At 39.4% G+C, this 17,089-nt stretch overlaps 1 protein-coding gene across 2 annotated transcripts in view; it reads left to right on the top strand.

Annotated features, from left to right (window-relative positions):
- Positions 1-17,089, top strand: part of nbas (NBAS subunit of NRZ tethering complex) — a 224,197-nt gene that overhangs the window by 81,725 nt on the left and 125,383 nt on the right. Inside the window, exons 33-36 of one of the 2 annotated variants that reach the window (XM_084736747.1) lie at positions 1,915-2,028; positions 7,445-7,558; positions 11,704-11,861; positions 14,471-14,554. In XM_084736747.1, coding sequence (XP_084592873.1) covers positions 1,915-2,028; positions 7,445-7,558; positions 11,704-11,861; positions 14,471-14,554 — 470 coding nt within the window. Of the gene's footprint in view, positions 1-1,914; positions 2,029-7,444; positions 7,559-11,703; positions 11,862-14,470; positions 14,561-17,089 lie in introns of both variants that reach the window. The other variant, XM_084736746.1, reaches the window with a different exon arrangement.

Genomic DNA, 17,089 nt, shown 5'->3' with positions numbered 1-17,089 from the left:
AGTTCCTCCATCCCTCCATATGTCACTTCTCCTCGCCACTATATCTAAATATATGGTTATTTATGGATCAACTGTTGAGCAAACAACATCTGCCTGATGGCCTAATTAGGATTGAAGGTGTTTGGTCTCTGCGTGTGTGCTCGCTCCTACATACTCAGATGCGCACACACACGCACACATCCTTTTTTATATTTCTGCTCCATCTGTAAACCTGACCAATCAGTATTCACCCCCACGCTCTTTCGTTCTCTCTTTTCTGGCTTCTCGTCGGTACCCTACCGCAGCACTTTCCAGGCACGGCTCTCTGTTAAAGGAAGCTGTACAGCCAGAATGAACCGGCTGGGCCCCTCATCGCCTCACCTCTGAACCGAGGTGTTGTTTGCCTCCGAGGCCTCTGCTTTCTTCCCCCTTTTGCCCTCATCAAACTGAGCTGCCAGCATAGAACCGCTGTGACAGAGGGAGCCATACACTGCCATGTCTCGCTCCCTCTCTCCTTCTTTCTCTCTTTGCATCACTTATCCACCGGTTTTTCCTTTTTCAGCTCCCTCTTTGCCCCCTTACTCTCACTCTTCTTTCTCCTCTCTCCCTGCTGTCTACTTGCATTATTTTTCACTGCCCACTTATTCCTACCTGTGAGACAAAGTGAGAACAGGAGAGAGTTTAAGGAATAAAGTATAAGTATGGAGGAAGAATGACAGAAAGACTGTAAGAAAGCGGGATGTAGCAAATGGGACATTCTCCAATTATTACTTTTTATGTTGTTTTGTATCAGTGATTATTGTCTAAAGCCTATTTTCAGTGCTCAGGGCTAGATTGGCTCCATGGCTCTGTACTGCCTGCGGTGCCCTCATATTATTTTTTTGTACTGACTCAAGGACACACACAGACTGTCCACACACAAAAATACACATTTTTCTTCTTTTTCACCAAAATAAAAGCCCCTATCCCCGTTAACTTCCCACACTGTGAGATGAACATGCACAAGTATGAAGTGAAAGGACTTGAGCGTACGTAATCCATCTTAGTCTGTCTCCTGCAGCCCTCCTACAGCGCCTCAGGCGACGCCTCATACGCATCACCTTCCCCAGAATTCCCTCTAGGCCTCGCCCAAAGTTATGTCAAGCCATAAAGATGCTCAGCAGGGTATAGAGAAAGCACAGAGGCCTGTGGAGACACTAAACATGTGGTTTCTCAGGTTTTCACTGAAGGAGTAGGGAAATATGGAAATGGATTTTTTGGAAGTTTCTGCATCTTGAAATCAAATTATTAAAAAGTTAGAAACCTCCAAGGTGTTAGCCAAATTAAATCAATATAGTTAAAGCTACTCAAAGGAGTTTTTAACTGGTTATGAAACAGTGTCAGTTTTAATACATATGTATGTATATGATGTACAAAATCAAAAGAGACCATCTGCAATCGGCTATTTCTGTATAGTTTCCTTAATGTCTGCAATTGGGCCACATTCTCCTTGAAATCAGATAAAACAAGCCTGTGTTGACTTCCCAGATGGATTTACAGTGAGTAGTGTGCGACCCAGGTAAATGGAAGCAGGAGATTCTTCTGGAAACAGAAAACCTCACGCTTTTTTCTACGTGGGTGTCCAGAATCAACAAAATTGTCGTAGCTTTAATGTGAAACAATGAATGCTGACAGACTAACAGGTTAACTGGTGAAAATGTCATGATCGGGTGTTATAGGGGCATCCTCGAAAAGCTTAGCCAGCCAATATACTGTGTCTTTGGTGTCTGTAACTATACAGCATTTTGTTCTTTTGCAGACATCATGACAGCAGCTGCATCCATCATTTACAGCAAATCATTTGTATCATCACTTTTTACTTCTCCAGATTGTATATAGTAATTAGCACAAGATGTCTGACACCCTCCCCCTCTGCCTTCCTTCTCTCCCTCCCAGTGCGTCTGCGATCAGACCGTCTGTCTCTCATTGAGGAGTGCATCACCCAGTGCTCCACGGCCTACAAGCAGTCCACTACTCTGCTGAATCTGGCCTCACTTCTCAGAGTGGCAGGTACCTACAGACACACACACACACCACGCTTTGTCTGACACCACTGACCTCATCGCATCGCCTTTTTCCCTCTTTTCTTTTCTTCATGTGTGCGAGGGGAAACATTCAATAAGAATGACTCTTTTCTGGTGGCAGTTTCATGACAAAGCTCATGAGATTAAGTGAGAAAGGAACGCCCACACAAGGCGCCGAAACATATCCCAGCATGCGTGGGTACTTTCAGCGAGTGTGCGCTGACAGTTCTCATACAAGAGGGAAATTCATCTTCACAAGAGGTGTTGCAGCTTGCAAGCAAAAATCCATACTTAATCACACACATACACACACACACGCACGCACTTAAGGAGCAAGCAGATTCCCCTCCCCAGACACATCATTCTGTGTGCTCTATAAACCTTTTTTCTGTGCTCGAGGTTTCATGTAGTTATGACAGTGAGGGGCAGGTTCAGTGCGAGGACATGAAGTCAGATCTGTACACGCAGGTTTGAAAAGAACCCGTTCATAAACACCAGCTTAAATAAGTTCACGACACCCGAGTGTTTAGTGTTTCACAGAGCTGCAGATTTAATAATGATATATGTCATTTTTGTAAAAAAAATGTGGAGTTCTTTCGTGTTTGTACCTACTGTTGAGGCACCCACTGTTTTGTCTTTAAGCACTGCGTGTCGCCTCGTTGCTTTAAAAGCAGATAAAAGTATGGATCCTCAAACCGCCTTTAAAGCTGGCAGATGCTGGCAAGGGACATTCAGCTAAGTATTCAATTCAGTTTATTTAACAGAATTAATTAGAATCCATTACATCAGTGTTCTTTTTCATGTGTTTTTTTTAATTGCATATGTAAACCTCATGTTTGTAATTGCAGAAAATATCTGAAAGAGTTTGTTTATTAACAGTGAAATGCGCAATATTGTATTCGTCCAGGTGGAATGCCCAAATAGCAATTTATTCCTGTAAGTCGTTTTTGAACGTGTTAATTATGTTTTGATAACATAGCAGAAATATGATCAAAAAATAACACAGCATGTTCTAGGTAATGACAATAATCAGTCAGAATTAAATTAAATTCAAAGCAGGTTTTCCTTAAAAAGTACAAAAGTCTATATACATATATAAAAATATAAGAATAAACACAGCAAGGTGCACTACATTGGATGTAACATATTAGTCCTTACCCTGAAAGAATTTTCAGTACAGGGTCCCAGATCTTATCGAACACATCTACTCATTACAACATCTCAGTCTCTCCAGATGTCAGATGCCATTTCTCTCAAGCTCAGATCATATGTGGGTAATGAATCCATTTTCTCACTCAGAAGATTAATGTTTTTGCAATGACCATTATAAACAAAACAGAATTTTTTCATCCATCATCGGCAAAAGATAGGAGCTTGTTGTTCCAGTAGTCATGTTCCCAAAACTTCCCAAAAGCCTCTGAGAATCAATAAAAAAAATGCTTTTCCAATATGTGCAAAGTTTGCTGCATGACCTGAAAGAATGTATTAAATTACTAAACATAAACTTATATTGATTACAACAAGGTCAAACATTCAGTAAAAAAAAAAGCTCTGTAACTTTACCCTGAAGCAACAGATTCTGGTAACGTTTTAAACTGTATAAGTCTGACATTGATCGAACAATCATGTACACTCTTTAAACATTCATCCCAGGCCTCATCTTTTAGTTCTACATTCAGCTCGTCTGCCCACGCCTGTTTAAGTCCTGCTGTGATCAACAGAGTTCTGTTATGTAGTATCAGATTTTTTTTTTTTAGAAGAAAAAGGGAAACCACCCTGTGAGTAACAGGATCAAATTTATTTATTGCCTTCAGGGACTCCAAGATTTAAAAGTTAGCATATGCTTCCTGACATAATCTCAAATTTGTAAATATCTGATGCAGGGTCTTGTATTGTAACCAGCTCTTAACTGTACAAATGAGACAGATTTCTCATTAATATACAGGTCAACTGCACCACAGTGTGGGGTTTTTCACTGATCTAAAAGTCTCTTTTGGACTTGTACAAATAGCAGTGAAACATTTTTTAACATATAATTATAGTCACATTGCAGAGCAGTAATCTAAAGTAATTCTGGTTTATGCTTTGCTCTGTACGAAGCTTCAACTGTATCTCATTGTTTTAGTTAACTTTTTGTTGGATTTTTTGTTTTCTCCTGCTTCATAAAATGAAATGTGTCCTGTAAGAACACCCTCGATGGCCTCCCAAAGAGTGAAATCATCAAGAAAACGTTCAGATTTTACATTGAAATTGGACAAAAAGAAAAACCTGGCTAGTATTTGACTATGTACAGTATGTAGAGGAAAAGGTGAAGTAAAACATTTGTTGGGTTGATTCTCAGTACGCGTTGGAACGACTTGGACTTAAAAAAAGATGCCACTCTTTAAGCACCATCTTACACACTCACAAACGCTGCTGGAAAAGCCGCCGACAAGCCTCGTCTCGTGTTGGTAAACAGATGTCAGTCCTTTAAGCTGAGTATTTCTCCCTCTCCGTTCTCTTGTGTTCACTTCCTTTAGGAGTTACCATAAGCACAGGCTTCTGACCAGAAACACGTTTACACCAGTCGTCTTGTGGTAAATCCAAATGGGATTCTCCTATATTTAATTGATTTTTTTTCACAAGGGTTTTTCATGTTTGTATGTGAGCTTTCATATCTTCCGCTTGAGATTATAAAACCGCATAACAGTATCACTGCAAGCACACACTGCAGCTGATGGATGAGCAATGCAATCGAGTCAACACATGAAAAGTGAGTGATGTTTGCTGTGTTTGAATTCCTAGATAAAATGAATGCTTCTATTTTGTATGTTGGGATCCGTCCAACCTCTCACAGCCCCCCATGTTAAACTGACAGCATGTGGCAAAGTTTAAGATGTCATCCCGTTACTTCCCTGTCCTCTAAAATGACATGAACATTGCAATCTTTCTCCATCTTTCTCTCCATGTTTGTTTTATTCCTCTTCAAGATTGTGAAGCCGACTCTTCTGTGTCTGTCTATCTGTCTGTCTGTCTCCTTTCCTCTCTCTCCCTTTCGTCCTTCATCTCTCGACTCGTAGCCCGTTCCGTCTTCTTTCTCTGAGGCCTGTCGCCAGCTAAAGGAAACCTGCTAACTGGCCTTGTGGCATTTCTGTGTCTCTTCTGCTCGCTCTGCTCACTGTGTGGCTTCAGAAAAAAAAGAGGCAGAGGGAGATGAGAAGAGGAATAAACAAATTTTTAAATAAATAAATGCAGGGGGGAGGCTTTTGAAGGGCGCATAGCTCTGGGGCTCTGTGGTGAATATTTAATGCAGGTATCACCAGCACACCGGTTAAAAACCCTAAGGGTTTGGTTGCTGCCTCGGTCTACTGAAACGCTCCGTAAATCATTCAGTCTTATTGGGTAGGGGTAAGAAAAAAAGTTGTTTTTGTCTGAATATATCAATAATTATTATATTCCTAATATGAATTATATTGTGCTGATCCAGCAAGAATCCTGGGGCCCTTACTGAGAAACTTCCTAACTTTCAGATCCAATCTTAACTGTTTGGTAGCCATGATAATAGGGGCTGCTCCTCTCCTAACTGAAGATAGAAAAAGAATATTACACAAGCATCCTAACTTCATAAAATCTTAAATAAACTCTCCTAACTTTAGTCTAACGGTTAAGCTGTCCCAACTTACACTTTTCCACCTATAGAAGTAGCTAATTTACTGCTAGCGAATGGTATTGTTGGCTAACAGATGTTACCAAAACCTCTGATTCCTCTGTCTTGAAGTTTGATTGCTCATTTTTTCTATGTTTAGGTAGAGTATTGTCAGTTGCATTTAACAGACTTAATAGTCAATAAGAAATGTTTGAGTATTTAGGATTTTCTCAACCATGCTGTTAACTCTTAACCCTAAATACCATGGTTACCAAACAGGTAAGAACTGATTAATAGATGAACAGTTCCAAAATGAAAGTTCCTATCCTAACTGAAGACGAAAGAAATGTTTGTTAGCCATTAGCCACTGTTGGCTAACGGTAGTATTTGTAGCCAGTGCTACAATGCTAGCTAACAGTAGCCTCTGGTAGTCTTAGCTAACTTGTATAATGTGTATGACTGATCTTTTATCACTTTTTTTCTCAGTGGAAACTGTGTCTACTATCTTCACGCTGTTGTAAATCATCTGACTTAAAGTGCCCATAGTTGTTTTGACCCATTTTTTGTTATGTTTCGATGTATATTTGTTTAGAAAAAAAAACAGCAGTTGCAAAGTTGTTTAGCTCAGTGAGATGAGAAAAGTAACGTTGGTTGCTAGGTAACAGACATAAAAGATGATAAGCAATGTTGGATTGAGTATTTAGGATTTCCCAACCTGAGATGAGAAGGGATAAAGTAAGATAAAACAGGATTCCTAAAGTTAGCTAAGATTTCCTTCTGTAAAACCAAATCTTCTCCTTGAGCCTTGGGAGTTCATGTTGTAGTCAAAGCTTATTAACTTCAGTATTTTCTATTTGTTGTTTTTCCTGACATGTCTCACCTTTTCATCCCACCCTTTGATTGGCTTGTCAACGGCAGGTAAAGGCCCAAGATGTCTGATTTAGTTTGGCTTGAAATCGATGCCAGTGAACGTCTTCATAAACGCACGGAGTGAATGAAAGTGTGCTGACAAACACACGCACGCACAAACCTCCTCTATATTGAGGTCTTGACAGCTTTTGAAGACACCCTTTCACCAGTCACCCAGAAAATATTTGACCAACACCTCTTTCCCATTCTTAGTAAATACAGCATTTCTGTCTATCACTCTCTCCACACAACACACACAGACACACACTGACCAATCCAGCGTCATGGCATATCTTCATCTCAGCCCGCGTTCTTTGATCCTCAGTGTACAGGTTTGCCTCTTTTGATCGTCCTGTCCTCTCCTTTTTGTTTATCGAGCTTAGACTGAGATCAAAGGTGGTCCTGAGCCGCCACATGAATGTTAACACCACAACTGATCCCACCAACACTGAGATATCAAACTGAGATTTATTCTGGTTTAGCGAGACAGGGAGATGGCATTTTTTGATATTTCATACTCCCTCTTTGAGAAGAACAGACACAGCAATAACCTCATTTACGGTAGACACACAGATTAATACATGGCCTGTGGTGCTAATACATTTAGACGTCCTTACATTCCAACCTTGAGCCTGTGTGTGTGTCTTAGTGTAGTCAGATGGAGATTTAATAAGAGGTTTTATTAAGCCAGATGTTGTACGTGACATGCAGGATTATGAAGATTTGCTGTACAGCGATTTAGCTTTGACATGTTGGTATTTCTCAAGATTAAAAAAACCTATTTAAAAAACAGAATGCTTTCATGTGTCATCTTTTCAGTGGCGATGTCTGCTTAAATGAATATCTGTGTTTGCGTGTGTTTGTCTAGGAGATGACAAGGCCACGCGAAAAGGCCAAGTGCTGACCCTGCTGGCAGAACAAGCTCTCCAGTGTCTGGACTTCAAGGCCTCCTACATTCACTGTCAGGACCTCATGGCTGCAGGTATGTAATTAACTGCAGAGTGTCCACTGACGCCTGTGGAAAAGTTAACACGAAGCTCACTTCTGTCTGTCTGCTTATGGTAGTGACATTAGCAAAGGAGCAACATGTGTTCAAAAATGAGTGCTGCAGTCCAAGTACTGAGTTGGAGCCATAGAGGGGATATTAGATAGTTTGAAGCCAGATTCAATGTATGATCAATAGTTGAAAAGAGTTCTCAGGGAAGCTCAGGCAGTTTGCCTTTATCATTATTATCATTATTATCATTATTCTTTTTTTCCTTACGATTTCTGAATCGATTTTTTGATTGCTTAAATGATTTTATATATAATACAATTAACTACCGCTTAGTCCGTTAGCTTGATGCAAACATATGATGTGAATTGCCATTGACATGCTAATGGAAATTATCAATGGAACCGCAGTGATAATATCTTAACAAACTGATCCATTTTACTTCACATGCATAACATAAAACAATGTGTGTGCTTATACTTGCATCCATACATTTCCTTTGACCTGTGGAAACAAACTAACAGCTGCTGACTTCACATTGCTAAGTCAGTCTTTTACTTTGGCTTCATACCTCCACACTGCCCAGCTACAGCAAACTCAAAAGGTCAAAACTTAAACATCAACGAATTTCATCCAAATATCTTATTTTATTTAGTTTTTTTCATATGGTGCTAGCTTGACAAGCAGGTACAGTTAAATGTAGCACTTGACTTTTGTTTACTACCATTATATGCAAAATTCTATGCTATGATGATCAGATGGTGTAATGTCTAAAAAAGCAGGCAAAAATTGCAATAAATTGTAATATCAAATTGCAGTACGTGTAGAATTGCAATGCATATCAAATCGGCACCCAAGTATTGTGATAGTTTGTCATCCTGGGCCTGATTGCCTGCAGGTTGCTGGTTGCAGGGACACTGAAGATGAGAGCAACACAAGCACAACATTATGTTAGTTAATCAGCTCAGGAGAAGCCAGTATTTCAGTGTAGCATGTTTAGGACCGCAAATAAGAGTCAGAGAAACATTACCATCCAGAAAAGAAAACGAGTTAAAAACCAAAGTAAACAGAGCAAGCAGAGCAGAGGCCTATCCTAATGACAAAGGTCCACCAGAGTCACTGTCATAAAAATGAGTTTTTTTTGTCCCCCCCGAAAATGTTATGCACACTATTTTGCTCCTTGTCAACTTTTAGTTAGCTCCTCTTGAGAATAAGGAAGCACTGAACCATGCAATGAATGCAGTATCATGACCTTGAATCATAGAGGGGACTGTGTTGATCGATAGGCTCCCAGACTCACATAGTGTCTCAAATGCAGCACTGTTGGGTATAAGATACACTGGTATTAAATCATATATAAGTACACAATATCATTTTCTTTGCTTGTACCCCAGTTGACCAGCTAGCTTGCATAGTTGCTGGTCTACGGTAGCGTCCATGTGCAGAAATTAATGGCTGAAGACTATTAGTTTGATAAAAAGTGATGATACAGCTAACTGGCACATTACCATAAAATCAAACAGGGCAAGTAACATGAGCTGTCAACTAGACAGGTTTTTAAAAAATTTACATTCTAGTCTAAAGGGAAGAATATACTTCAAACAACGTGCTTGTCAGATGGTCAGAAAGCGTCAGAATTGAGAGCGTGCATCTGACAAAACATCTGACTTTCCAAAACTGATAATCTGACATTCATATCCACTTGGCCACGTGTGTGGAGGGGAGGAATTTGTGCAACAATATGAATGCCTTTCAAGAAATGTTTTCTCAGCCTGTGGGCCATTATGAACCATTATCGCCCTCTCTACGCCGGAACAACTTAAATACTCACACCTTTAGTATCTAAACCACCTTTTGGAAGTAAAACTGAAAGTAACTGCGCCAAAAATGTCAGTTATAATCATTGATGATTGACTGTAAAAGTACACTTATGAAAGGTGAAACGGAAATGTTAACATTTGGCCCTATTCACTTACAGAGGAGGGCAATAATATGGTTAAACTCATGAAAGGACTGTTATTAAAGATTTTTTCACAAATCCTCAGAGTAAAACAGAGTCTGTGTCCTCAGAACTCGACGAGTAAGTTGTTCCTGTCCCTGTAAGGAATGATAGAAAATGAGTAAAGGATGCAATATGGAGCATTTCCTATAACTTTTACTTTCAACTTACAAAACATACAGACAGCAGTACAGTCCGTCTACGAAGCTGCAATGTTGGAATCTGACAATTAACTTCCAAGTACTTTGATTGGACAAGAGACATTCCATGAATGCTGTTATAGTGTAACTACATACATCACCCCACTTTAAAGATTTTCTAATAATCATTGCACTAACGTTACAATGACTAACAAGTAGAGACCACAGAGAGGACAAAATTGAGTTGTCTTGTATAGTAATCACTCAGGGCTTATTACTGTGGAATTGCTGTCAACACACTTTTTAAACTGACAAAGTACACACAGTAGAATACAAGAACAGCAGTTTAAACAGCTTTTGACCTATTAATCAGGAAAAATACCTGTTTAAGTGCGTACGTGTTGGCTACAAAATGATTTGCATAAATATAGTCTATACACGACCTAAACAGATAAATTAGAAGAATGTTCGCTGAACAGTTTTCACGATCAGCAGATGGTTTTATTAGTAGTTTAGCTTCTTAAATCAGCTAAAATAACAAACCTGCTTTCATAAAATCCTGTAGCTGGTTCATTTGCTTTCAGACCACAAACGAACCGCACCAGAGTCCATTTAGAAGCGAAACTCTGAGCTGAGTACAGCCTTGATGCAATTTCATCAATCCATTGGGACAACTAAGCTGGGGAGCTCTCCCGCGGTAATGTGTAGATCTAGACAAAGCGGCCAGTAGCGAGCCAATATTAGCGTGTAGGAACATGTTTGTGTTGTTTGGCAAAAGTCCAGTCCAGTGGTGGAACTAATTTTGGATTGACTGGATTTGACTGGAAAAAGGCAGTCCAAACCTGGACTGATAAAACAGTAGAATAAATGGCATTTGGTTGTTTCAACTGTAATTAAGGTGAAAATCACATTTTTATCAAAGACTATCATTGCTCCATCAGACACAGAGGTGTCTCTTCACACATTCTGTAATATATATTGTATATAATTATCATGTATGCTGTGCTCTTGATGGTGTTTCTTCAATTTGGTGCCATTAAATGGTGCCTTGTAGTTTTGAGGATGAGAGACTTTGTGTTTGTTCATGCGCAAGAACAACAATAAGTAGAATGATATCACAATAATATTATAATCTAGAGAGTCTGCTCCTCAGAGTTTCCCTGAGGGGATATAAAGTGGTCACTGTGATAATTATATATTTTCTCTGACCCCATTTCACATTACACCGCTGAAAAAAATCAAAGTGAATAGAATTTCACTGAGTCTCCCCACCATGCTACTGAGTAACGGGAGACAGCATGGATGAGAAGAAGGTGTCGGAGAGAAAGAGGAGGTGTAATCAGATAAGCACCGGTGTTCTCTGTCTGCGAACGCAGTGGGAATAATTGAATCTGTTTGTAAGAATGAAGTCAGGATGGCGTGTTGGTTTTTGACTGTGATGAAGCTGGAACAAATGTAGCGCAGTTATTACAATCATATTTTCTTCAAGGAGAGACGTGGTTTAGACTTAAATATGTATTAATATCCCAGGGGCTTGGAAGGTTTCTCTTTATTGTATCATCGGTATCTCGGCATTATATCCTCTGCATTTATTGTTATGCAAATTCTCACATTTCATATAGAATGTGTGTGTGTGCGCGCGCGCGTGTGTGTGTTTGCTCTACCTTTATGTCTTTATGTGGTGATAGGCCTTGGTCGTCTATCTGAAAAGACTCAGATTGAAATAGCAGACACAGAAGGACACTGATGGAAATGAAAAGTGCTTCTGCTCAACTATATTGTGTGATATGTTTCTGAGTCAAGAGAGTAAATTTGTGCTTATATTCAACCTTATGTTTTGTGTTACTTCTTGCTGCGTGTTTGTATTGATTCTTTTTAGCAGTTGCTGTTATCTCTCACACTCATTTTCACTTTAATTAAAAACCACATCATACTTTTTTCTTCTTTCCTGTTACCCTGCTTTACCTCACTTCCTCACTCTGCTCTTCACCCAGGTTACAGTCCAGCGTGGGACGTGTGCAGTCTTCTTGGTCAGTGTGAGGGCTATGGAGACCTGGAGGCCCGACAGGAGCTTTTAGCCTTCTCTCTCACCCACTGCCCTCCTGACCACATCCATGGCCTCCTGGCTGCCTCCAGTGACCTACAGACTCAGGTCACTCTTTTTTTTTTGCATTGTTGATTCACCAATGTGGCTTTTTTTTTTTTTTCCCAAAAACTAGAATTCAAATCAGTATTTTGAAATCAGTAGTCAATGTCCTAAAGGAGCAGTTAATAGTAATAATTTTGTCTATATAGCTCTTTTAAAAAGAGAGTTTGCAAAGTGCTACCCAGGAGGCAAAAAACAACAGAAAGCCAAAACAGTGACGTCAAACAGAAGCAAGACACAATTAAGCGACAATTGAGGTAAAAATTAAAACACAAGCAAAAGACAAAACATTGTAAAAATAAGACAGACCAGTGAAAGAGGTAAGAACAATAAAAACAAGACAAAACATGTCAATAAAAATAAATAGAAATAAAGGGAAAAGAATGCAGAGGTGACATCACATAATGTCGTCTTGTCAATATAAAGAAATAAAAGAAATAAAATGGATAAAAAGAGAACATCACGTAATGGCAATTTAAATAAATACTGCTTCTGTGAGCCTTCTTGTCTCCTCAGGCAGAGTCGAGGGGCTCTGATGACAAACACACGGTCACCTATTTAGATTTAAGCCTCAACTTTGGAACTGCCAGAAGGGCCCTTCCCAATTTGCCTGTGGGCTGAGAACTAGCTCATGCGGGGCCAACATATCCACTATGTAGCTAGGAGCCTGATCCAGACTGGCTTAAAAAAAGTTCACTCCAAAATCAAAAATACATGTTTTGTCTCTGGCCTGTAGTGCTATTTGTGCATCTAGATTGTTTTGATGTGAGTTGCAGAGTTTTGGAGATATCAGACGTAGGGATGCCTGCCTTCTCTTGAATATAATGGAACAAGATGGCACTCAGCTTGTGGTGCACAAAGCACAAAAACGAGCTGAGTGCCATCTAGTTCCATTATTTTTGACAGACGGCAGACATTTCTATGGCCATCATCTCCAAAACTTCAAAACAATCCAGATGAAAAAATAGCAAGCAGTTTCATAACAGCGGTTAATAAGGGGGAAATTTTCTTATTTTTGGAGAAATGGACGGAACTGCCCCTTTAAAAATAAAAAACAAAATCATGTAAGGTGGTTAGGTTGCTTAGTTGGTAGGGCATTCCCCCAATATACTGAGGCAGTGAGTTCTCTTATCTATTTTAGCATAACAAACAATCCAGTTCAATGTAGTTAAAACTTCATATCCCATCCTATCTGTGCAGCAAATTGTTAGGACATTGTTAAATTTCAAATAAATTTAATTCTGGCTACTTTTTCTATAATAAGAGACTACTTATCTTTGGTTCACCGCTGTCTTCGTGTTTGTTTTAAACATATTATGTGTCAAAGCTACTTGGAACCAACAGGCTGTGTTTGAGAGAAGAAGTTAGCTAATAAAGAAAAGAATTTGACAAAACATGCAGACCAGCAGACAGATCAGAGGAACTTTTTTAATAAGGAACCCAACAATCACCTTTTATATTAGCAAAGAAAGAGAAAAGCAACATCTTTTTCTTTTTTTTTTTTGAAAAAGGCTACTATCAGGCCTTTTAATCAGAAAAGTAATACACTGATCTAAGACCAACATCGCTCTACAGAGGTTGAGACCCCTAAAGGGGTGGCAAGATAAATCTGAGGGATCATGAGATGATTAAAAATGAAAAAAGAATAAGAAAAACATTTAAAAGAAATTATGTAAGTTCTCCAATGAACAGGCATGTTTTGCCGAGCTCTAAAAAGTATTCTAATGAAACCACTTGGGCAGGTATCGTCACTTTTTGGTTGAAGTCATGAGTACACTTTGCTTCACTTTTAAGATTCAGGGAACTGTACTGACAGAAATGGAATATAACCCAGGTTTTTAATGGGGGGCACCAAACAGTGTCAGCAGAGGCTCAGTTAATGGAATTGTTATCAAAAGGATATCCCGTAGAACAGCCTAAATCTGTGTGATTTGGTGAAAGAGATAGTTCAGACGTGCAGTTGTTGTAGGGAATTTTACTATTTTTCTCGAGTCAGAAACTAATAAATGCCTTTGGTCAAACCTTTTCATGCATTTGATGTGGTCTGACGTTGCATAAAACAGCAATAATAAACTATTTTAGCTCAACTGTTGAGTGTAAGAGATCAAAAAACAATCATGATTCCATAGACATCCAGGAAATGAGCAAAATAAGCAAGTAAACTAAAGGGGGGCATGTTTTACTAAGCTTTGTCTGAGGGGAGACCTACATTCTGTTCGTTTTTCTTACTGTTCGTGTTTTCATCAGTGTATAATCACCTGTAAACTAGTCATTGTGATTTTGGTACGTTATAATGAGACATGTGAGTCCTCCTCCATGGAGGCTACAATGTTTTTCGAGTTTCACTGTAACCGTGGTTTCTCCTACATGCTTGGAAAGGTAGGGTGAAGTGAGCTGTATTCAGTTGGTTGCAATCTCCAATCTCACCACTAGATGCCACTAAATTCTACGCACTGGTCCTGTGAAATGTGCTCACTGGAAATGAAGCTCTTAGGCTGTTAGTGTAGGTTCTTTGGCTTTCCTTATTTACTACTCCAAAATTTGTGACAAATGAATGGGTGACCCAAAGGAACATAGTGAAAACTACTATTGAACCCAGTCTTTCTGTCCTCCAGGTGTTGTACCAGGCTGTTAACTATCAAATGGAGCCTGTTAATCCTGAGAGTGGACGACAGGCCGACGAGACGGACTCTGTAAAGGTAAAGGTGTGTGCGTCGCCATATGCAAACCCGTATGTTTCTGTATGTTTAAGCCGTACCTTTACTCTCCGTCTGAGCTGTCTGCTCTGCGATTAGTTCTGCTATTCCTATGTGGGTGTGTCTATGTTCTTTTGTTGGGTTTGTGTGTTTTCCTATTGCTCCATATTTGATGAGGTGTAAATCTAGTGTTAAGGTTGCTCAGATCGCTTGGTTTATTTATGCCTCCCCTTCTCCTCCCATTCGGCACCGCCAGCTTTATGATGCCTTGAGTGGGTGTTAATGTTTCATGACTTGCATCGCAGCCCCTTTGTGTGTGGATGGGTGCTCATTTGAAGCTGTCTGTTGTCATTTTATTGTTGTATTGATGTCCCCACTCCTCACCCGTGTATATTTGAGCCCCGGATGAGTGTGTGTGCGCTCTCTGGAGGTGCTCTTATTTATCTGCGTGTGTGTGTGTGGGTTTTTTACAGATATCCTGAGTTTATGTGTGTTTGAGTTCCTTTCATTCTCTGACCCTCAATCCCCTGCCAAATAAAGTATTGATGAAAGGCACTAAACGATTTGGCCCCGGCCCACTGGCCCTTTAAATTTGGTTTTGATTTCCTTTTCAATTTGCTCAGTAACCAAAATACCATGGAAACTGGCGGTGTGCTTTCAAAAATACCTAAAGAATGGAATTCACAGTATGATGCTGATCGTGATGATGATCATTCATATCTTAATTTTTGTTCATTTTAAACTTTTTTTTTGCAAAAGAAGTGGGTTTTTTTTGGTCTTTCAGTCACAATGGCTGAACAATGTAAGCAAGATTTACGAGCTCTATTCTACACAAGAAATTTCAGTTTAAATATGTGCTATATTTAGAATATTTTAATTGCTTTACTTTGCTGTCAGACAGCCTTGTTCTGACAGGAAATCGCCATAATATTAGTCAAGTATCACTCCCTCAAAATGAGCCAAACCCCATACATGAAGTCAACAATTAATTTATATTACTTAATAGAACACAGGAGCTGCTGGTCTACGTCTGCCTCAGTCTGTTAGTTTGTTTATGTTAATGTGTGACTCAGTGAATCTGAATTGTCCTTTTAGAACTGAAGTCCCACAATACCACAAACTACAGGTCAAGGCCAGCAACCCCCTGAGTTCTGTGAGGTATAATGACTGATTTTGTCTGTCTAGTTTGGTTCCCATCAGAAAAGGTTGTCTGATGGCAAAATAATGTGGTGAAAATATTCTAAATATAGCATGCGCTTGACCTAATATCGATTTTTCTTGGTCTTGTTTTAGATGGACCTTTTTTGTAAATGACTAAAATATGTTTTAACTGCTGACCCTGTACGTAGCAGTTAATTGTGTAGCTGGTACCCCTTTCTGCTTCTCCACTGGGGGGTACTGACCTGCATCTACTGTAGGGAATACACTGACTATGGATAAGATCCTCACACAGCCCCAAATCAAATAATCTAAACTTTCCCTCTAAATATAAAGCTACAACCAGCAGCCAGTTTTCTCTGCCCACCGTAAAAATCTACCTACCAGAAACTCTGTAGCTCACTAATTAGCACATTATATTTTGTTTTTTTTTAATCTGTATAAAAACCTAAGTGTAAAAAGTGACAAATTGCCTTTTCATGGGGGGTTACTTTATCTGCCAGACTATTTCCTGGCTCAGAGCCATCGCCAGGCAACCAGCAGAGATTCCAGGAAGTTGCTGCTCAGAGCCAAGAAATAGTCCTGCACATAACCCCCTGAAGAACAGTAAATTGACATTTTTATACTCTGATTTTAGTGAGCTTTGATGGTGGTAGGTGTGTTTTTTTTTATACCTGTTTCCCCCTGCTTGGGGTCTTTATGCTAAGCTAACTGGCTTCTAGCTGTAGCCTTAGATTTGACAGACAGATATATGAGTGGTATCGATCACGTCTAAGTCTATGCCAGTACACATATTTCCCCAAAATATCCAACTTTTGCTTCAAGAAACACACAGTTGTGTTTTTAAGGTTTTATTATTATGAATCATTTTATCAGTATAAGAACAGTAAGCAAAAAGAGCAGAAAACAAAAGAGCAAGCAAATATGAGGTCTTGTGATGATCAAGAAGTCAATTTCCCTGATTTAAAACTGAATATTGCACATGATTCATATAATTCTGAAAGATTTGTCTCATTGGCTAAATAAACACACAAACCCAATTTCCCACTGTTTTTCACCCAATGCTGAATACAAATGTTTGATTCAGTTGTGTAATCATAATCACTAGAGTTTTAAAAAATCACAGGGCTCCTTGTTTGTGTAATGGATCTGCCCCAACTCAGTGCTACACAGCCTAGTGTGAGTGTGTCAGAAAGTTCTGTACTAGCACCGACTGTTCGTGTCTCACGCAGGGCTGGGAGGGCTCTGTGCTGCCTGAACAGTGCATATTGTAATTCCCTTACGCAATACACAAACAAACCGACAAACACAAAGAGCCCTGCTCTTATTGAAGTGCTCCTCTCAAGTACCTGATAATAAAAAAACAGAACACAACCATGT

Source organism: Lutjanus erythropterus, chromosome 15 (genome assembly GCF_056507025.1).
Source record: "Lutjanus erythropterus isolate fLutEry1 chromosome 15, fLutEry1.hap2, whole genome shotgun sequence".
Taxonomy (NCBI): domain Eukaryota; kingdom Metazoa; phylum Chordata; class Actinopteri; order Lutjaniformes; family Lutjanidae; genus Lutjanus; species Lutjanus erythropterus.
The sequence above is the reverse complement of the archived record's forward strand: the minus strand, read 5'-3'. Positions and strand labels throughout refer to the sequence as shown.